The 21,885-nt window shown below is 42.5% G+C and overlaps 1 protein-coding gene across 5 annotated transcripts in view; it reads right to left on the bottom strand.

The window, feature by feature from the left end:
* CHST10 (carbohydrate sulfotransferase 10) overlaps positions 1-21,885 on the bottom strand; it is a 1,890,555-nt gene that overhangs the window by 408,895 nt on the left and 1,459,775 nt on the right. For all 5 annotated transcript variants that reach the window (XM_044071078.1, XM_044071079.1, XM_044071080.1 and 2 more), the window contains exon 4: positions 1,100-1,334. In XM_044071078.1, the coding sequence (XP_043927013.1) occupies positions 1,100-1,334 (235 nt within the window). The remainder of the gene's footprint in view (positions 1-1,099; positions 1,335-21,885) is intronic.

The raw sequence follows: 21,885 nt of genomic DNA, 5'->3' as shown, positions 1-21,885 counted from the left end.
ACTATGAAACAAGGTAGGTAGAAAAGGGATTTTGGCTACAGAATACTGACTCCTGACTCTAAATTTAACGAGATAAAATACCAAAAGCAGATTTATCCTTATAGGAAGATATCAAAACCACCATTAAATCACCAGAGACTCAAGCTACCGCAGGAAAGTCATTGAGGCAATAATGGTGACAAGAAAGAAAGGTTAGTTACCTTTGGAAACTTCTGAGTTAAAAAGCTAACTCGCAGCAGTCTATTATGGAACAAGGGGAGGAGTTCAAGTTGGCCAGAATTTTGTTGTTGCCATGGAATTTGCACATTCAGCAATCAGTTCACGTTTACTAACATCTGGACACTAGATGACCTTAAATTAGATCTTTTATCTACTTCAAATCAAGGGACTCAAAATAACTGTCATAATGGCCTGCAAACAGTGCAGTGTTTCCTGAAACAGAAAGAGGAGTATGTGTGTGTATGGGTGGGGGGGAGTGATAAGGTACAGTAAGACTCCTCTCACATGTAGGCAACACTGGGTTTCCAAAGAGTGAAGCCAGGCTGCAGTTTATAACACGTTGCACAATTGTGCAGTGTTCCGATATTAATGTACATCTAAAGGGTATAGTTCTTTTTCTTGTCTGCTCTTTCTCAATATGGAGTGCTTTCCAGTAGTTTTTGAGCTCATGGCATTGAGGTATATGCTGCACTCTTTCTGGCACCATAAATCCAATTCTACCCCCTTCCCTCCATGGTTTACTGCTCAAAAATATTTATATATTTTTTAAAGTAATTTGTTTACTTTGAATATCTTAACAATACAAGCTTGCTACAAATACCTTCATCCAAAGAATTATGTTAATCACAGACAGTTAAGAGTTAAGTATTTGCATTTTTTAAGGGAACACTGGATTGGACCCTGGGTCCAGCTATGTGTTGTCTGAAAAAAATACCTGCAGTACTTCTGATTATCATGGGTGAAAAATGCATATATTAGAAATAGTCAATGATAATGTAAAAGTGCTATTTTTTTTTTCAAAAATCATACATCTGATGCAAGTCACAACATGCATTGCATGTTGGATGACACAGGCTGAAATAGAAAATAAAACATTTACCATTCAAAACAATAAGGACCTTCTTCCACTGTGTGTTGCCCACTTTTGGAGTTTGACAAAACAGAATTTTGTATTTGTCAGATACAAATATTCGATCTAGTACAAATCTAGAGATACCCGAATAGGTTACATTTTTCAATGAAGCATCTTCACACACATTCCGTAGCAGTTCAAGGCGCTCCATATTGACAGGTTCTTGACCCAACACTTCTCTACACGAAGCAGTTCCTACGCACTAGAGCAAAGACATACTTATGTACTCATATTTTACATATACATAAATGTACAGTCGTACATACTTATAAATATTCAGATTAACATCTGCTACAACTCACATTTTCTATCCATTTATAACAGCATTAAATATTCATGAGTTTAAGCAGACTGGTTAACATTCTGTTCTGAGATTTGTCAGAAATGAACAACATGACTCTTGGTTGAATACACATTACTCCAGTGTGAATCTTGCAAAAGATAAAAAGGCAAAATGACAATCCAGCTTAACTTTTTTTATTTCTAAATTGGCAATTTCCCTAAATTAACAACTAGCAGATGAGATGTAATCTTTGTTTAACGAAGGATATCCATTTTATTAAACTGTTCGGCCTTTAGAAACATCATTAGTGTTAGACATTATACAAAGGATTACGACTAGGCCTCCAGTCATAAAGATACAGTTGTGTAAAATCTTACCATAACAGTAGATGTCTTTCTCTTCACTGCTGCAGTATTCTTTACAGTAGGGCTCGCTGAGGGCAGCTCAACATCCAGCCAGTATACCAAAGTCTTTAGGTTGCAATCGGTACACCATATGTCACATGTATGCTCCTCGCGCATGGCATAGGGCATATAGATGATGTCCAGATGTATCATCCTCAGATCTGAAAAAGCCCTAGTAGGAACACCAGCCTAAGGATACTATCAGGCAACAGGTACATCCACAAGGAAAAGGACTGGAAGGAGAAGAGAGGGAATGAATACTGCAACAATGAAGAGAAGGACATCTACTGTTAAGATAAGATTTTACACAACTGTACTATGTTCTTCCATATCACTGTTGCTGTATTCTGTACAACAAGGAGAGTACAAAAGCTCAGGAAGAAGACTGGGAGAAGGAAAGGCCAGCGCAGCCCTCAAGGATGCCATGAAGAATGGCTCTGGCAAAACCAGCTCTGGCCCTAGAAATCACATTGAACTTATAGTACTTGGTAAAGCCAGGTAGCTGCCTCAAGAACACAGTATCCAAGCCCGTGAAAAAAGCACCAAAAGAAGCCACAGCTCTAGTAGAATGAGCCTTAGCAGAAGAAGGAAGGCTCTTCCCATGAAAGGAATGGCAAGAAGAAATGGTTTCCTTGAAAACAGCCAAACCTAATGACCTAAGATAAAAAGAAACTAAAACACTGCACAGATTTTAACTTTAGTCTTATCCAAATAATATCTGCGTTGTCTACGCAAATCCAAGGTGTGTAGAACCTTCTCACTAGCAGACTGCAGAGAAGGGAAAAAAAGTGGTGAAATGAATAGACTGATTAAGAGACAACTCATTAACTACCTTGGTTGTAAAAGAAGGATTAGTATGAACAGACAGCGTGTCCTTATGAAAAACTAAAAAATGAAGAACAGCTATATGGGTTTGCAGCTCAGACACCAGTTTGGCAGAGGAAAGGGTCAAAAGAAGAACAGTCTTGCAAGAACAATGCTATAAGGAAGCTGAAGCAGCAGGCTCAAAAGTAGCCCGAGTCAATTCTTCTAAAACAAAATTAAGGTCCAAGGAAGGAGGGACAGGCTTCCCGGGAGGCCTAATGTGAAGGACGCCTTTAAGAAACTGTTTGGCATCAAATCTAGAGGCCACAGGAGGAGTCAAAAGCAGACATGTAGAAACAGCTGACAGGTGGGCCTTAGTAGAAGAATACGCCAACCCAGCATTGAGAAATTCACACAAGAAAGAAATAACCAAAGGAACATCTGCAGTAAGTGGATTCAGGTTATGAAAAAGACACCAAACAGAAAATCTCTTCCATTTGGACATGCAAGATTTTTAGTAGTGAGTTTCCTGGCATCCTGCATGACCCAAAGCATATCCTCAGAAACAAAATTGTCTGAAGGGGATCAAAACACTATCAGTCACAATGTTAGCTGAACGAACTGGCTCCCCACTTAAGCACCATGTTCAATAATAGCCTCGCATCAGGCTTTGTGCCCACTGAATGGCGCACAGCAGCAGTTATCCCACTCCACAAAGGGGGAGCCACAACTGATCCCGGGAACTATCTACCTATTAGCCTGACGAGCCTGGTCTGCAAGGCCATGGAAGATATCATCATGGAACTCATAAACAAAGACATTGGTAACCTCCAAACTCTGGACCCCACCCAGTTCAGGTTTGTGAAAGGCAGATCATGCCTCCTGAACCTGATCGACTTCTTTGAGGCAGTCACCAAAGCCGTGGATGAGGATAAGGTGGTTCACACAGCCTATCCTGACCTCGCCAAGGCTTTCGACACCATCCCCCATTCTTGAATTATAGCTAAACTCACTAAACTAGGTATAAATCCCAATGTCACAAGATGGGTTGCCAACTGGATCACTGACAGAACCCACACTGTAAAAGTTGCTGACTCCAAATTTGACTGCAAAGAAGTGACCAGTGGAGTATCACAGGGTTCCGTCCTGGGACCTCTCCTGTTTGGTATCTACTTCTCTGAAGTACAGGCTAACACAGAAGGCCTCTGGCTAATGAAGTTCGCAGATGACTGCAAACTAGGAGCCATAGTCAAGTCCCCAAATTATGTGGACATCCTACAGAAGGACCTCACTGAGACAGATGTCTGGTGTCAGAGACATGGCCTCAAGCTCAATGCCAAAAAGTGCAGCGTCATCCCCTTTGGTAAAAACTCTGTACCCATGAGCTACCACATAGGCAGCAATCTACTTAACACCGAATGCGTGATAAGAGACCTTGGGACCCAGGTGGACAGTAGTCTCTCCTTTGATAGTCACATCGCCACAGTGGTCAGGAAGTCCTTCTACGTGGCACATCTCATCATAAAAGGGTACTCATCCAGGAAAAAAGAGGTCATTGTTCCCCTCTACTCATCATTCATTAGACCCATTATAGAGTACAACACCCTTTTGGAATGTACCTCACAAGACATCTGCAGCAGATGGAAAGGCCACAGAAGTACCTCACAAAGAGGATTACTGGCCTCAAACAAATGCCCTACACTGACCGCCTCAAAAAATTTTATTTTATTTATTTTATTTATTTTACATTTGTTAACCGGGCTAGTCTAACTGGATATATTTCCATTTTCAGCAGAGGCCCAGGGAGAAAAGCTCCACATAGACATAAAAACAATTACATAGGATGCAAAAAAAGAGCAACATAAAAAAAATAAGGAGGGAATATACAGTATATGGAATTACAATATAAAATTAAAAAAATTGCACACAAAATTCACACTTGCACAACAAATGCACACAACATTCTTGTAATCAAAAAATGCACAACTTATTTAGCATTATCTAACATTTTAAGTAAGTAAAAGAGAGAAAATACATTCAAAGACAATGAAGTAAGTAGATTAGTTACTTATATAAACTCCCAGCAGTCAGTGTATTACAATCTGGAGGAGAAGGATAGTAGAGTGGTAAGTCTTATGTAGTGGAGAAATAAAATAGAAGGTAACAGAAGTAAAAGAGATGGAGGAGAAGTGGAATAGTAGAATATATGGTTTCAGTCTGGGTTAAGGCAGGGACAAAGCCAGTGATTTCTAAGGTAAATTCTAAGCTTTTGTTTGAAAAGGACAGGAGATAGAATAGAAGTCAGTTCAGAGGGGAGTTTATTCCAGTGTTTACCAATGGTGTTTGAGAAAAGGGAGTCACCAGCAAGGTTATTGGATTTAGTTAAAGTTACTAGGAGTTTGCTAGAGGAGCGAAGTGAATTCAGGTTAGAATAAGGGGTAAAGATAAGTACAGGAGTGTTGTTAGGCAGATAAAAAGCTCTTTGGATTATGGGAAGTTGGGAAAGAAGCAACATGTTTTTTAATTCAAGCCAGTGAAGTTGTTGTAGGTTCAGGCAGTGATGAGTTCTGAATTGATTACCAGTAACAAATCTCGCTATACTATTGTAGGTGGTAGTCAGTTTAGAGAGATTATTTTTCTTCAGGTTAGTGTAAATTGGTGAGGCATAGAGGAGAGTGGAAATGAGATGAGAGTGTGCCAAAGTAGCTTTGGCTGTTGGGGATAATATTTTTTTAATTCTGTAGAGGGAGCCCAGTTTTCTATTTACAGTTTTAATGGTATTGTTTATATGATAATCAAAGGTAAGATTGTTGTCGATCATCACACCTAGCAGTTTGGTAGAAGAGTCGGCTGATATGAGGGTATTGTTAATAGATGAGATAGAGAAGTCTAATGGGGGGGATCTAGTAGTGGGCTTGAAAAGGAGGAGTTTTGTTTTTTTGGCATTTAGAAGTAGGCAGCATTTTAAGAACCATGCTTCAACAGTATGGAATACATTTTGAGTAATAGTTTGAAGCTCTGGGATGGTTTTAGCAGAGCAAATGAGTGTGGAGTCATCTGCATATTGTATGCAAGTAGCTTGGGGAATGGCTACCTGTAAGTCATTTATGAAAAGGGAGAATAGAAGGGGTCCGAGAATTGAGCCTTGTGGTACACCAAGAGAGATAGGGAGAAGACAGGAGAGTTTGTTATCCCAGAGGACAGCCTGTTTCCTGTTAGAAAGATAGGAAGTGAACCACTGGATGGCGTCTGGTTCTAAAGCAAGAGATTCCAGGATTTTTAGGAGGAGGGGGTGATTGACCATGTCAAAAGCTTTTGATAGGTCAATAAAAAGTGCTGAAGACAGGATATTATTATTGCGGTTTTTGTTAATGAAGTCAGTAAAGGAAAGGAGAGCAGTGGTAGTACTGTGAAAAGGTCTGAAACCATGTTGACATTGAGATAGAATGTTATATTTAGTTAAGTGATTCATTAATTGGTGGTGAATACATTTTTCCATGATTTTTGCTAGTGGAGACAGGAGGGCAATGGGTCTATAATTAGAATATTCTGTGGAGTTTCCTCCTTTATGTAAGGGTATAATATGTGAGATTTTCTAGATATCAGGGATGGTTCCTTCTTTAATGGTTCTGTTTATAAGAATAGATATGGGATAGGCTATTTCTGTGGCTGCTTTTTGAAGGAATTCAGATGGAAGTTGGTCAGCTGATGGGGTACATGGTTTAAGCTTTTGAATACATTTTTGGATAAAGGTGGTAGAGATGGGCTGTATTATGAAGATTGGTAAATTAGAAGAGGCAAGTTGAGGAACGTTAGAGTTGTCCGTAGAAAGGTGAGAGGCTAATGAGTTGATAGTATCAGTAAAAAAAGAGTTGAAAGCATTGGCAGTTTCATGGGAAGAATTTTTGTCTGACCCCAAGGGGGAGGGAGTGGTAGTCTGTCCAGGGTGAAGAAGTTTGTTCAAAGTTGCCCAGAATTTTTGGGGATTGTTGTGATTAGATTGCTGGAGGTTACTATAGTAGTTTTTTTAACAGAAAGAATAGCTTTTTTGGTACTATTTCTTAGGTGTCTGAAGGTTTGATGATCTGAGGGTGATTTACTAGTTCTCCATTTTAGCCAGAGTTTGTTTCTGAGTAATATTTTCTGTCTTGTTTCCTTAGATAGCCAGGGGGCTGGTTTAGCTTTTATTCTGATAGTTCCTTTTGGAGCATGGTTATCTAAGATTAAGAATTTGGTATTAAAGTATTGAACAGCTTCATCAAGGGGAAGAGTTTTTAGAGGGTTCCAGTTACAGGCATTTAGTTCAGTTTTAAATAGAGTAGGGTTGAAATGTTTATTACTGCGCATGGTCCTGTGGGTAGGGGCATTTATAGTGACATTCTTTTGCCTTAGGATATAGGTTAAGTTATGGTCACTCATGTCATCAGGCAAAGTACCTGCTAGGTAATTTTGTTGGGGTTTGTTATCAAGAATCCAATCTAGTATACTTTCTTTATTGTTAGGTTTATTAGTTCTAGTGGGGGTGTTTATAGTTTATACTCCAGCTTTACTCCATAGCATATCACCTACACCGAGGTGATTTCTGCCTAACATATAAAGCAACATCAAACCCAGAGCTGTTGGACATGCTGCACCTAAAGAAATTCCAATCCCTCCGATCTACACGTTCTAGGGACCTAAATCTTGTCACCACAATAAACAGGACACGCTGTAGGGATAGATTCCTGTCCCAGAGACTTCCTATACTCTGGAACAAGCTACCCATCTATGTCAAGCAAAGTTCTTCACTAGCACTCTTCAAGAAAAATCTTGATGAGTGGATGGGAAATAGAAAATACACCCCGGGGATCACTTCTGCGTCTCTGCTGGACAGTGGCACAAGAAAATAACTTTATTGGGTGGTGTAAGCTATGAAACCTTGTTGGCTAGGCTTACGTACACCCTTGGGCTGATAGCCTAGTACCTACCTATGAACCTATAAGAGTGGACAGGTGGGGATGGATGAGAGATCCTTGTCTTGTGTGACTTGTGTGAGTAGGTCCACCCTGTGAGGTAAAGAAAAGTTGTGTAAAATCTTACCATAACCATAGGTGTCCTTCTTTTCCATGTTGCAGTATTCTACATGTGAGTTTACCTCTCTTCCTTTGCGTACATCCAGCAAGTATTCCAAAGTTTTTCAGTCCCTCAGTGGTGCATGGGATGGTTGATGTGGCTCAGGGAACGTGGGCCATAAAAGTGACGTCTGCAAGCACCAGCCCTCAGAACTGAAGGCCCCAGTCGGAGCCAATCCTAGGAAGGCAGAGCCTGTCCAGTGCCACCCCAAAGGGCAAATGCAACCTAACAGGAGGGGAAGGAGGGTGGGGAGGAATACTGCAACATGGAAGAGGAGGACATCTATAGTTATGGTAAGGTTTTACACAACTTTTCTATGTCCTTCTATTCCAATATTGCAGTATTCTACATAAAGGTGAGTGCCAAAGCTCACTGTGGATGGGGAGGTGGTCTGGAAGCCATCTCCAGGAAGCTGTGAACCCTGCAAACCCCACCTTGGCTCTAGAAATATGGTCCAGTTTGCAATGCTTGATGAAAGTGTGAAATGAAGACCAAGTAGCTGCTTCGAGGATAGTACAGGTATCTAGCCCCCTAAAGAAGGCTCCTGAAGAGACCATAGCTCTGGTGGAATGTGCTTTTATACTACCTTGCAGAGATTTTCTGTGGTGTTGGTAGCAGAAGGTGATGGCCTTGGAGCTCCAGGCCGAGATGTTCTGTTTGGTCACTGCCTTCCCTAGGGCTCTAGGGTGAAAGAAGACAAACAGTTGGTCAGATTGTCTGATGGACTTGGTTTTATGTAGACAAAACCTAAGCTGTCTGTGAACATCTAGGGAATGAAGTACACTCTCACTGTCCCCCGGAGGATTGGGGAAGAATGTAGGTAGGTGTGCGGCCTGGTTCAAGAATAGGTCATTCACCACCTTGGGCATGAAAGAAGGGTTAGTTCTAAGAGTAACCCCTGTCATTGTGGAAAAACTAGGAAGGGTGGGGTAGCTATAAGAGCTTGTTGCTCTAAGACCCACCTGGCTGAGGTTAAGATCACTAATAAAACTGTTTTCTTATGTGCAAAGTTTTAGGGAGGTTTGTCTGCTGGTTGAAAAGGAGCCAGAGTGAGTTTTTCCAGAACATAGTTAAGATCCCAAGGTGGAGGGGGTGGCTTCCTGTGGGTGTCTTAGAAGGAGTACCCCTTTGAGGAAGAGTTTGGCAGGGAGTCTGGATGCTAGGGGTGGATCCAGAGAAAGACATGCAGAGACTGCAGACAAGTGGGCTTTAATTGAAGAGTAGTCCATTCCTGTCTGCGGTAGTTCACACAGGTAAGACAGGACTAGAGGGGTCTCACTTGCCAGCGGGTCCAACTGTCTTTTGTGACATCGTATGGTAAACCTTTTCCACTTTGAAAGGCAAGATTTTCTTGTGTTAGGTTTCCTGGCCTCCTGCAGGACATTCAGCAGGTCCTCATTGTAAAGGTATAAAAAGCAACACTGGAATCAGATCCAAAGAAACTATTTATTGCAGTTAGCGCCTCGGCCAAACAATTAAAATTATATAATTGAAAAATTTAAAGCAAACATTTCCAGTTAATATCCATGTTTAACCCCCTTGGTATAAGGGTGTCCAATTTTAAAATAAACAGTTTCTTTGTATAATAATTTGTTTTTAATTAGTCTTTCATCACCATTCTACCAAATACTTTTTCTAAAATTGTTGCCTCTAACAAAGTATGATCACAATGATGTTTATGCAAAAAATGCATTGCTATAGGACTTTCCTCTTTCTGTTTTTTAATATCTTTAATATGTTAGATATTATCATTGTAATATGTCAATGTAAAGGTGTCTGAAGGGGATCAGAATCCTATCAACCACAGAATGAGGTGCAGTGACTGCCACTGTGGGTGTATCTGTGATCCCATGTGCTGTGTGAGAAGGTCCCCTGAGGGGGGTAACTTGTAGCGATTGTCCTTGGACAGTCGAAGGAGTAGGGGGAAAGTATAGTTGTGTACACTTACCATAAATGTAGATGTTCGAGTGTATTCACTACTGCAGTCATCACACTTGGGTTATCTGCCTGCAGGTAGCCCTCAGTTGGCCCGAATTGGGCCTAAGAATGCACTTTTCTAGTCGGTTTCCTAGGCGTAGTGCGAAATCTAGGGCTGAGAAATTTGGTATTTTTGGATTGAAACAAAGTCGTTGGTTTAATATGAAAATTGGAAGGCCTGAATACACCCTCAGAAGCCAGTGTCTGCACAGCAGCTCAGGACCCATCCAAGGTAGAGACATCCACAGGTTCCATAGTCGAAGGAGCATCTCGCGGCATACCGGACTCCGAATGGATCTCAGTAGAGTCCTGCGAATCTGAAGCAGCGGGTATCAGGGGCTGTGAAAGCACCTCACGGAGTACCGGTGGATTGGCGACTAGCTTAATGGTAGCATCGCCAGCAGTTTTGGACCTATGCGGTCTGTCACTGTCTTCATCCTTACATTTTTTCAGAAGTTCGGTAGTCAGATGGCTTATCGAAGCCATTTCGGAATACGGAGATAGACAGCAAAAGAATTTAGTGACAAAAATAGCCTGATGATGAATAGTTCAGGAGTTGAACAAGGCACAAAACTGACAGTGAGGGACGTTGTGGTCTGGGCCTAAACAGGTGACGCAGTAAGAATGAAAATCTCTGTGAGGTATTTGCTTTCCACAGGCAAGACAATTATTAATTTTTTCTGACATTGGTTAGAGCAAGAAAAAAGGATCCCCAACAGGGTACTTATGTTTTAGAAGACTTCAGGTCTGAAACTCAAAAAACGAAAATTTCAGGAGATGGCCGACCGGCACTTGTGAACTGCTTCGGGCACCACACGGCAAGAAAGACTGACGTAATGGCATTGACTGCATGTTTTATATCCCTGACAACCTGACATCATGGAAAAAGCGACAGCATCTGACGCAGAAATCCCAAGACTGGTATTCAGGCCGAGTGAGGGCTACCTGCCGGCAGATAACCCAAATGTGATGACTGCAACAATGAAACACAAAGAACATCCAAGACTGCAACAGTGAATACTCGAACATCTACATTTATGGTAAATGTACACAAAGTGCAGTTTTGTACACTTACCATAAATGTAGATGTTCGAGTGTATTCTCTGTTGTAGTCATCACACTTGGGTTATCTGCCTGCAGGTAGCTCTCAGTTGGCCCGAATACCAGAGACTTAGTATTCCTGCATCGGATGCTGTCACTCCAGGACTGACGTCAGGTCATCAGGGGTATAAAAACTGGCAGCCGACACCATTACATCAGTTTTTCTTGCCCTAAATGTCAGGAACCCCCAAATAGGGAACTAAGTTATGGTGGGGGAAAACACCACCAGTAAAAAGTAAATACCAATTCCAATAGTCCTGAAACAGGTGAGTAAAAGGCATACAGAGGAGAGAGAGAGAGAGAGACAGGGGGGGCTGGAGGGAGGAAAACCAGGACTGCAACAGTGAATACACTCGAACATCTACATTTATGGTAATTGAACACAACTGTACTATGTCCTTTGTGTTTCACTGCTGCAGTCATCACACTTGGGAAGATTCCCAAAGATGAAGAAAGGTGGAGGCAGTCAAGAAGAGTTAGGGCTGGCTAGAATGCCCTGCAAAACTGCTGTTGCAAAACCTGTCCTAGATTTGGAAAGGATAGGCAGGTGGTAATGCTTGGTGAAGGTGTGTACAGAACTCCAGGTAGCAGCTTCCAGGATGTCCATGTTAGGGACTCCCCTGAGAAATGCTGTAAAGGTAGATGTTGCCCTAGTGGAATGTGTTCTGACCCCCTGAGGGGTTGGTTTCGCATGGTGCTTGTAGCAGAAATGGATGCAATGTGCTATCCATTTGGAAACTGTTTGTTTTGAAATGGCCTTGTCCTCTGCCCCTGTTGCAAGGCTGACTAGTAACTGGTCAGAGTTTCTGAAGGGCTTAGTCTTATCAAGGTAGAATCTGAGTTGTCTGTGCACATCCAAGGAGTGCAGGATCCTTTCCCCTTTATTTTGAGGATTAGGAAAGAAAATTGGTAAATGGATGGCTTGATTGAGAGCCACACTGGACACCACTTTAGGCATAAAGGAAGGGTTAGTACTGAGGGAAACCCTGTCAGTATGGAAAATAATGAAGGGTTCCACAGCCATGAGTGCTTGTAGCTCAGACACTCTTCTAGCTGAAGTGACAGCCAGAAGCAAGGCTGTTTTCCAAGAGAAGAATTTTAACTCTGCTGATGCTGCAGGTTCAAAGGGGGGAAGTGTGAGCTTTTCCAGTACAAAGTTAAGTTCCCAAGCAGGGGTGGGTGCCCTCTTTGGCGGCCTTAAGTTGTTTGCCCCTTTCAGGAACTGTTTGACAAGAGGGTGCGAGAAGAGAGGTGGCTCAGTGTTGTAATGAGCCGAAATGGCTGAGCCATGTATCTTAATGGAGGAGAAGGGCAGGCCTTTGTGGAGTAGATCTGCTAAGTAATCCAGGATCAGAGGCAGGGAGGGCAGAGATCTGTCCTCTCCTTTAGACTGAATCCAGGAGCAGTACCTTTTCCACTTATCAGCATAGGATTTTCTTGTACTGTGTCTTCTGGCTTCAAGAATGATGTCTAGCACCTGCTTCTTAGGGTTGCTGGGGGGGAATTCAAGGAATAATCCCGGCTGCAAGATTTAGGGTTTGCAGTTGTGGATGCAAAATCTGTCCCTCCTGCTGAGACAGCAGGGTTGGGGTCTGGTGTAGGTGCCAGGGTGGCACCAGTGACAGGCTGCGCAGTAGTGGGTACCAGTGATGGCATGGCCTGTCTGGGGCAATCAGAATTGTCCTTGGTCTGTCTTGTATTATTTTGAGTAATACTCTTGGGAAAAGGGGCAGAGGTGGAAAGGCATAGATTGAGAGATTTACCCACTGAAAGGATAGGGCATCCACTTTCCAGGCCCTGCTGTGAGGATTCCTGGTGCAGAAATTGCTAAGCTGGTGGTTGCAGGGGGAGGCAAAGAGATCCACCTCTGGGGTCCCCCATTTCTGAAACAGAAGGTTGAAGGTGCTGGGGTCTAATTGCCACTCGTGAGGGTCTAGGAGATTTCTGCTTAAGTCGTCTGCTAGTGAGTTTTGTTTGCCTGGCAGAATTGAGCTTGCAGATGGACTTGCATGTCCAAGTCTGTGTTCCACAGGGCCATGGCTAACCTGCAGAGTGGGTAAGAGTGGGTTCCCCCTGCTTGCTGATGGACCACATAACTGTGGTGTTGTCTGTTTTTATTTGCAGGTGTCCTGGAGAGTGTAGGGATCAGAAGGCTGTCAGGGCGTGCTGTACAGCTAGCATCTCTTTTTGATTGATGTGCAGACGAATTTGACTTCGGCTCCAGTGGCCCCGGATGCATTTGCTGTCCATGTGTGCTCCCCAGGCATAGTCTGATGCGTCTGTAGTTAGGGTCTGGGCGGCGTGGGGTACAGTAAAGGGCAGTCCCTTGGTGTGGTTGCAATCTGCTGCCCACCAAAGAAACTCTGTCCTTAGACAGGATATGATAGGAACTACGGTTTCCAGGTCCTGAGAATGTTGGCACCAAAGACTTTTTAAGTACTAGCGTAGTTTCGTCATATGCAGTCTGGCATATGGAATTAGTAGGATGCATGAGGACATAGAACCCTAGGGCCTGCAGGATTTTCCTTGCAGATAGCTGGGTTCTGGTGGCTATTTGAGGGAAATAGTCTGTCAGGCTTGTTTTTCTGGTGAGGAAACAATCTTTAGACTGGGACTAGTTTCGATTTCTTTTCGTTAATGGTGTATTCAGGGATGTGAGAAGGATTTTTACAAATGTCAGGTGCTGCAACAGCAATTCCTGACTGTCCACCTGTATCAGACAGTCGTCCAAGTATGGGTAAATTTGGACATTTCTCTGCCTGCAGTAAGCAATGGCTGGAGCCAAGCATTTTGTGAATACTCTGGGAGCAGTGGATAAGCCAAAGGGAAGTGCAGAGAACTGATAATGCATAGATCCAGCCCTGAAACGTAGATACTTCCTGCATGACTCCCTTATAGGGATGTGCAGATAGGCTTCTTTTAAGTCTAGGGTGACTAACCAGGCATCCTTGGCTAGCATAGGTAGAAGCTACTGCAGGGTGAGCATTTTGAATTTTGGTACAACCAGGAATGTGTTGAGAATTGAAAGATCCAGGATTGGGCACCAAGAGCCCTCTTTTCTGGGTACCAGGAAAAGTCTGGAATAGAATCCTTGACCTACCTGCTCCAGCGGAACCGTTGAATAGCCCTTATAGAGAGCAGGGATAGGACTTGGTTTTGTGCCTCTGCCCACTGGTTTGGAGGAAGGTCTGGGAACCCTTTTGGGGTTGGCAGAGAATGGAAGTAGAATGTGTACCCCTGGGATACAATACTGAGGACCCATCGGTCATTGGTGATGGACATCCAGCTGTTTGCATGAAGGGCAAGTTTTCCTCCTTGGGGCACAAGCAGTTGGGCAGAGAAGGGGAGTGGAGTAGAGAAGTCATTGTGAGTTCTTCCCGTAGGGAAGTAGCTTAGCATTCCCTGCTTTGGGAGTGGAAGCACTCCATTGCTTAGATCTCTGCATACCCTGAGACTGTAGTCCGGGTGGTCCGTTTCCCCTGGGTCTAGTTTGAGCTGGCCTGCAGGGGGCTGGAAAGGACCAGTCTTTCGAGGGGCAATGCCTATTGAATCTAGGAGGCTGTACTTGTAAGAATTCTTTAACTGTCAGCATAGATTTAGCTTTTTCTTCCTTCTTTTTAAGAACCTCTTCTGCTTTGGTGCCAAACAGTTTGTCCTTGTTCAAAGGAGCGTCTAATAACTTTGATTTGACATGGTCTGGCAAGGTCTGCTCCTTAAGCCAAAAGTACAGTTTTGTACCTACTATAAATGTAGATGTTCGAGTGTAAACACTGCTGCAGTCATTACACTTGGGTTATCCTGCCGTCAGGCGGTTCCCCAGTCGGCCTGAGTTCCAAAGTCTTGATCCGACGTTGGTTGCTGTCACCTCCTCCCTGACGTCAGTGCGACAGGGGTATATAAGATGCAGCCAACGCCATTTTCTTCAGTTTTTTTTTGCCCCGGATGTCAGGTGCCCCCAATAGGTAGGCAATTCAAATTGCTAGTAAAGTATACATAAGAAAAGCAAACAACAACTTTCATTTACCAGCAAATACTCCCCATAGGTAATGAAGGGTAGAAGACATAGGTACGTACCAACAAGAGAGAGGGGAAGGAGGGAGGGTAACCTGGACTGCAGCAGTGTTTACACCTGAACATCTACATTTATATTAGGTACAAAACTGTACTATGTTCATCGTGTTACATGGCTGCAGTCATTACACTTGGGTGGAATCCCAAAACTGAGGTAGGGTGGCTGGCTCTATAAGGCATTAGGGGTTGCTATAAGGCCCTGCAGCACAGCAGCGGCGAAGCCAGCTCTGGATTTGGAGTATAAAGGCAAATGGTAATGCTTGGTGAAGGTATGCACAGAACTCCATATTGCTGCTTCCAAAATATCCATGGTAGGTACTCCTCTGAGGTAGGCAGTTGAAGTGGCTGTTGCCCTGGTGGAGTGATATCTAATGCTGCTAGGTACAGGTTTCCCATGGTGTGTATAGCAGAAACGTATACAATGTCCTATCCATTTTGAAATAGTCTGTTTTGAAATGGCTTTTCCCTGTGTTCCTGCAGCATATGTTACCAATAATTGCTCAGATTTTCTGAAAGCTTTGGTTTTGTCCAAGTAGAAGAGTAACTGCCTGTGAATGTCCAAAGAATGCAGTAGTCTCTCCCCTTTATTCTGTGGTTTTGGATAAAAAGTTGGCAAGTGAATAGTTTGGGAAAAAATGCAAATAAAAGGAGATACACCACAACCAAAGTATCTTGATAATCAAAATAAAACTCCAGTCTTCACTTCAAGAGTTTTAATGACACTTTGAACAGGATCCAAAAACCAGTGAGCGCTTTCACGTATAAAAACGTTTCATCAGACTTCAATGGTTAACATAATCTCATAACTGTTTTATATACGTGACTCAGTCACTGAACATCCAATCAAATACAAAGCACACAATTCAAAACAAAAAACAGAAAAAATTTCATGTGCTTTTCTGCCTCTTAAAAATTATGAATTATTAAAATACAACTTGTATGTAAAATATAATAAAAATTTATCAAATAAAAACATAAACTTATTTCAAATAGAATGATGTACTTGGAATATAATATTTTAATGTTTATAAGGTCGTGCTACTAAAAACGGCTTGAGTGATATTCTATCATTAAGACCATGGGCTGTATGTGCCTGTAGCCTCATGATCCATCTATTCTCTTGGCCTTCTGTATAATTTTTTTATATCACCTAACCTATTGTTTGTCCTGATTAACTCTATCACTCTGAATTTAAACTTGTGTGTCGTGCCATTATTAATGACATGTTTTGCTAATGCATTGTTTACATTCTCTTTGTTAATGGCGTATAAATGTTCCCTAATTCGTTCTCTTAAACTCCTATTAGTTTTACCTACATAAAACGAGAGACAAGTCTGGCATTGAGCCAAATAGACTAGATTTCTAGACTTACAGTCAGCATAAAAACTGAAATTATATTCTCTTCCATTGTCTGGGTGGACAAACCTACTATCATTTGCTACATAAATACATTGATTGCAATTTCTACAAGCATAGGTTCCTAATCTCTGTGATGGTACCATCTCATTACCTTTTACCTCATAACATAATAGTCTTTTTAATGACTTCATATTTCTATAGGTAATACTGGGAGTATGATCAACTAACTCCCATATCTTTTCATCCGTCATTAATAAATTCCAATTAGTATTTATAATCTTTCTAATTTTGGAATTCCTATTAGTATATGGAATAATGAATCTATTATTACTTCTTTTCTTTTTGTCTTCACCTATGGTCATTCGATTTCTCTTGAAATCACCATTTCTATGTAAGAACGGACAACCTTTGTCAGTTCTATATTTAATACTATCAACAAATGTTGCTTCTATTTCATTTTTCTTAAAGCCTCTTTCTAAAAAATTTTCTGCTAATATTGTTTGCTGTTCCTGATGTCTATTCTCCTGTGTCGTGAGCCTTGATATCCTATATGCTTGGCCTTTCAAAATATTAGAATAAACATGGCATGGGTGCATACTATCACGATGTAGTAAATTGTTTCTCCAACAAGACTTTCTGTACAAATCAGAATCAATACCATTCATTCCTTTCGTTAACCTAATGTCCAAAAAATCTATTGTTGTTAAAGAACGTTTACATTCAAAACTCAAGAAACTTGTAGTACCATTTATATATGTTAAAAAATCATTTAGCTCATCATTTGGTACCATCCCATACCAATATCACATCGTCAACGAAACGGGCATAGTATTTAATATGTTCTTTAAATAAAATGTTGGTTAACACATATGTGCTTTCCCAATACGCTAATACCAAGTTAGCGTATGAGTTGGCACATGGCGTGCCCATCGCCACACCCTTATTCTGTAAAAAATACTTATTATTGTACATAATTACATTGTTGCCTAAAACCAAATCTAGAATCAACATCCATTGCATTACTTGATGTCTTGGAATGTCTTTTTCAATAAGTAACAACCGTACATAATCAAGTCCCACATCATTGGGTATTGATGTAAATAGTAATATCACATCTAGTGTTACCAAAATATCATTCTCTTTGTCCATATTAGAAGTATTGTATTCAGTAAAAAGTGAATAGTTTGGTTTAGAGCCACACTTGATACAACCTTTGGCATAAATGTAGGGTTAGTTCTTAAAGACACCCTGTCCTGGTGGAAAATGAGGAAAGGTTCCACTGGCATTAGTGCCTGTAATTCTGAAACTCTTCATGCTGATGTTATTGCCAGTAGCAGAGCAGTTTTCCAAGAGATATATTTTAATTCTGCTGCGTTAGCTGGCTCAAAAGGAGGCAAAGTTAATTTTTCCAAAACAAAGTTGAGGTCCCAAGTTGGAGTAGGTGCTCTACGGGGCGGTCTTATGTTTTTAGCCCCTCTGAGGTACTGTTTTAGCAAAGGATTAGAGAAAATTGGTGGATCCATGTTGTAATGAGCAGAAATGGCAGAGGCGTGGATCTTGATGGATGAAAAGGAGAGGCCCTTGTCCAGCATCTCAGTTAAATATTGTAGTATCTGAGGAATGTTTGGGACAAGTGGGTCAAGGCTGTGATCCTGGTTCCAGGCACAGAATCTCTTCCATTTATCCGAATAGGCGTTCCTGGTGCTAGGCCTTCTGGCCTCCAGTATGACATCCATAACAGCTTTGGAGAGAGGGATTGCTTGCTTGACTAAGGAATTTTCCATGCAGCTAGGTTTAAGGTCTTTAGCTGGCTGTGAAGTACCTGATTGTTGTGCTGAGTCAGCAGATGTGGGATTTGAGGCAAAATCCAGGGTGGTTCTTGTGCTAAGTTCTTTAAGATTGGGTACCAGTGCTGGCGTGGCCAGTCTGCTGCAATCAGGATCATCTTTGGCGCTTCTTGCCTGGATTTTACAAGTACCTTTGGAAGGAGAGGTAGAATAGAGAAAGCGTATACTTGTAGGTTTTTCCAGCTGAATGAGAGGGTATCCACTTTCCATGCTTGTGGACGGTAACTCCTTGTGCAGAATTTCTGTAGCTGGCAATTCATTGGGGATGCAAACAGATCTATGTCTGGGCTCCACCATTTCTGTGTTATCATTTTGAATATTTGTGGATTCAATTCCCATTCGTGGGGATCCATGAAGTTTCTACTTAAATCGTCTGCCAGCGTGTTTTTCTCTCCCGGCAGGAATTGTGCTTGCAGATGAACTTGGTAGTCCAGAGCTGTGTTCCACAAGGTCATAGCTTGTCTGCAGAGGGGGTAGGAGTGTGTGCCCCCTTGCTTGTTTATGTACCACATAACTGTGGTGTTGTCTGTCTTTAGTAATAGTTGTCCTGGATGCAGCAGGTCCTTGAAAGCTATAAGGGCATTTTGTACAGCTAGCATCTCTTTTTGATTGATGTGAAGATGCCTTTGTTCTGCGGGCCACTTGCCCGGAATACATTTTCCTGCCATGTGTGCTCCCCAGGCGTAATCTGATGCATCTGTTGTCATTGTTTGCCTGGCTGTGGGTTGAGTGAAAGGCTGTCCCTTTTTGAGGTGACAAGCTTGAGCCCACCATCAAAACTCCTGCTGAAGGCAAGGAATTAGTGGTATAACTGTTTCCAAACTTTGACAGTGTTGAGACCATACACTCTTTAGGTATCATTGTAGTTTCCTCATATGCAGTCTGGCATATGGAATTAGTAGTATGCAAGATGCCATGTAACCCAAGGCCTGCAGAATTTTTCTTGCAGGGAGTTGGGTTTTTGTTGCCATCAACTGAAAGTATTGAGTCAGTTGTCCTTGCTTGTCTGGCGTGAGATAAGCCATCTGGGCCGTTGTGTTCAAGATGGCACCCAGGAATATTGTCTCTTGTGAGGGCACTAGTTTTGATTTATTTTCATTTACTGTGTACCCCAGGCAACTTAATAACTTTTTTACGAACGTCAAATGTCCTTGCTCTCTGCTTGAATCAGGCAGTCATCCAGGTACACATAAATCTGAATTCCTTTCTGTCTGCAAAATGGAATTACTGGTGCCAGGCACTTTGTGAAGACCCTGGGCGCAGTAGATAAGCCAAAGGGCAGTGCAGAGAATTGATAGTGCATTGAACCAGCTATGAATCTGAGGTATCTTCTGCAGTTTTGTCTGATAGGGACATGCAGGTATGCCTCCTTGAGGTCCAAGGTCACGAGCCAAGCTTTCTTGCCCAGCATGGGAAAAAGCTGCTGTAGTGTCAACATTTTGAATTTCGGAACATCCAGGTAAGTGTTTAGAGAAGAAAGATCCAGAATGGGCCTCCAGGCTTTGTCCTTTCTGGGAACCAGAAAGAGTCTTGAGTAAAATACTTGTCCTTGCTCCTGTGGTGGTACCTTCTGAATAGCTCTCATGTCCATGAGTGCTGTAATTTGTTTTAGAGCCTCTGCCTATTGATTTGGTGGCAGATTTGGCATTCTGTTTAACCTTGGCAGAGTGTGAAAGTGGAACCTGTAACACTGAGATACAATGCTGAGAACCCATTTGTCTTTGGTGATCCAATGCCAATTGTGATAGAAAAGTGCCAGTTTTCCTCCTAAGGGGGCTGCCAAGAGAGAGCTGTTTGGCAGCTGTAGTGGGAAGTCACTGCGGCTGCTTTTTATATGGTTGGGGCCTGTCTTCCCCTTCCTTCTGGCCTGGTGCACCCCATTGCCGAGGCCTGTAAGGACCTTGTGGTTGACCTCTACCTCTTGGACGTCTGTGTCTGCCCTTTGAGGTCTGTCTGTAACTGGCAAGGACCAATTCTTTGTTGGCCAATTTCTGCTAAATTGAGGAGGCTGAACCTGTAAGAAATCCTTCGCCGTTTGCATAGATTTTGCCTTATCCTCCATCTTCTTTAATACCTCTTCTGCTTTAACTCCAAATAACACATCCCGCTGCAAAGATGTATCCAATAATTTTGCTTTAACATGATCTGGTAATGTATGTTCTTTTAACCAAGCATGCCTTCTAATGACAGAGCCTGTAACTGTTGTTCTACAGGCCTGTAAAGAATCAAAATCACATTGCAAAGTATGTTTTTCCACTTGTTCAGCTGCATGCAATAAATCCTGCATTTCTTTAAAATTAGGAGGATCTGAATCTGGAAGCATTTTTTGTTTCAACTGAGACATCAAAAATTGCTGATATTTTAGCATGTGAAACTGGCAATTTAAGACTCATTGCTAAAGTTGCAGACGTATATACTTTCTTTCCCCATCTGTCTAATACTCTGGAATCTCTGTCAGAGGGAACTGGGTTTTTTGCTGATGAGGCCTTAATCCCTTTGGGTCCCTGAGAAATAGTTTCAGGGTCAGCAACAGGGCTTTTATACAGAAATTTGTGTGAGTCAGGGACTCTGTAATATCTGTCAGGTTTAACTGGGGCTGGAGGTAAGGAGTCAGGATTTAAGCTGGATTCAGTATACACATCATCCACAATATCTAACACTGGCGGAATAGCAAGGGGTCTGTGTTGAGGTAATAAAAGGAAGTCTCTGAGCCTTTTCTTGGATTCTGAGTAATCCTGGCCTTCCCAATGGAAATGCTCCCTCATGGTATGTAAGGTTTCCCCAAAGGAGTAGCCCTCAGGCGGAGAGGCTGACGGAATTGATTCCTCAGCATCAGAATCCTCATAAGGGGGTAAAGAATATCCTAGGTCTGAGGATGAATCTGAAGAAATGGACACCTGGTTGAATGAGTCATAGTCTGCATCCTGTCTGGGCCTTTTATCAGGAGGGGGATGGGACCCCCTGATCAGGGTGATAAGGTCTTCGGCCATTTTGAGCATTTGTTTCTTAGGCATGGAGGCCTGTCCTGGAGAATGTTGTATTTGTTTCTTTGTTTTTAAGGGAGGCTTAGACTTAGCAGAGGGTTTAATGCTTAACTGAGTAGGTGTGAAAACACCCTCTGAAGCTGTGGATTGCTCAGCTACTTCGGTTCCCTCTGAAGGGTTAGTTTCGGTAGGCTGAAAAACTTGAGCGTCTGAAGGCCCAGCCAGCTCCACGTGGGAGTCGGAGGCGGCCTGTGGTTCTGCAGAAGCGGTCATCAGGCGCTGTGAGGGCGCCTCGCTGAAAACCGGAAAACCGACGACCGGCCTAGAAGAGGCCTCGTCGTCAGTTTTGGGCCTCTGATGCCTGTCCTTGTCTTTGCGCTTTTTATGTATTCCGGTCGTCGGGAGTTCCGACGGCATGGTGTAATTGAATTTTCTGCCAAAATAATGTCGGGCAAAATCAAACCAACGTTTAATAGTGCGCTTGTTAAACCTAGCACAAAACCGACAACCAGTGACGTCGTGGTCTGGGCCTAGGCATGGGATACAATAGGAATGGAAATCCTTATGATGTATTTGCTTCCCACAAGAAATACAGTTATTAACTTTTACTGACATCGGTCTGAGGCAAGAAAAAGTTTCCCCAATGGAGGTACTTAGCTTTGTAGAAGACTTCGGTTCTGGATTCGGAATGAAAATCTCAGGAGTCGGCCGACCGGCACTTGCAAACTGCTTTTGCTTCGGGCACCACGCGGCAAGAAAGACTGAAGAAAATGGCGTTGGCTGCATCTTATATACCCCTGTCGCACTGACG

This window comes from Protopterus annectens, chromosome 5.part0 (genome assembly GCF_019279795.1).
Source record: "Protopterus annectens isolate FY-2018-M chromosome 5.part0, PAN1.0, whole genome shotgun sequence".
Taxonomy (NCBI): Eukaryota; Metazoa; Chordata; order Ceratodontiformes; family Protopteridae; genus Protopterus; species Protopterus annectens.
The sequence above is the reverse complement of the archived record's forward strand: the minus strand, read 5'-3'. Positions and strand labels throughout refer to the sequence as shown.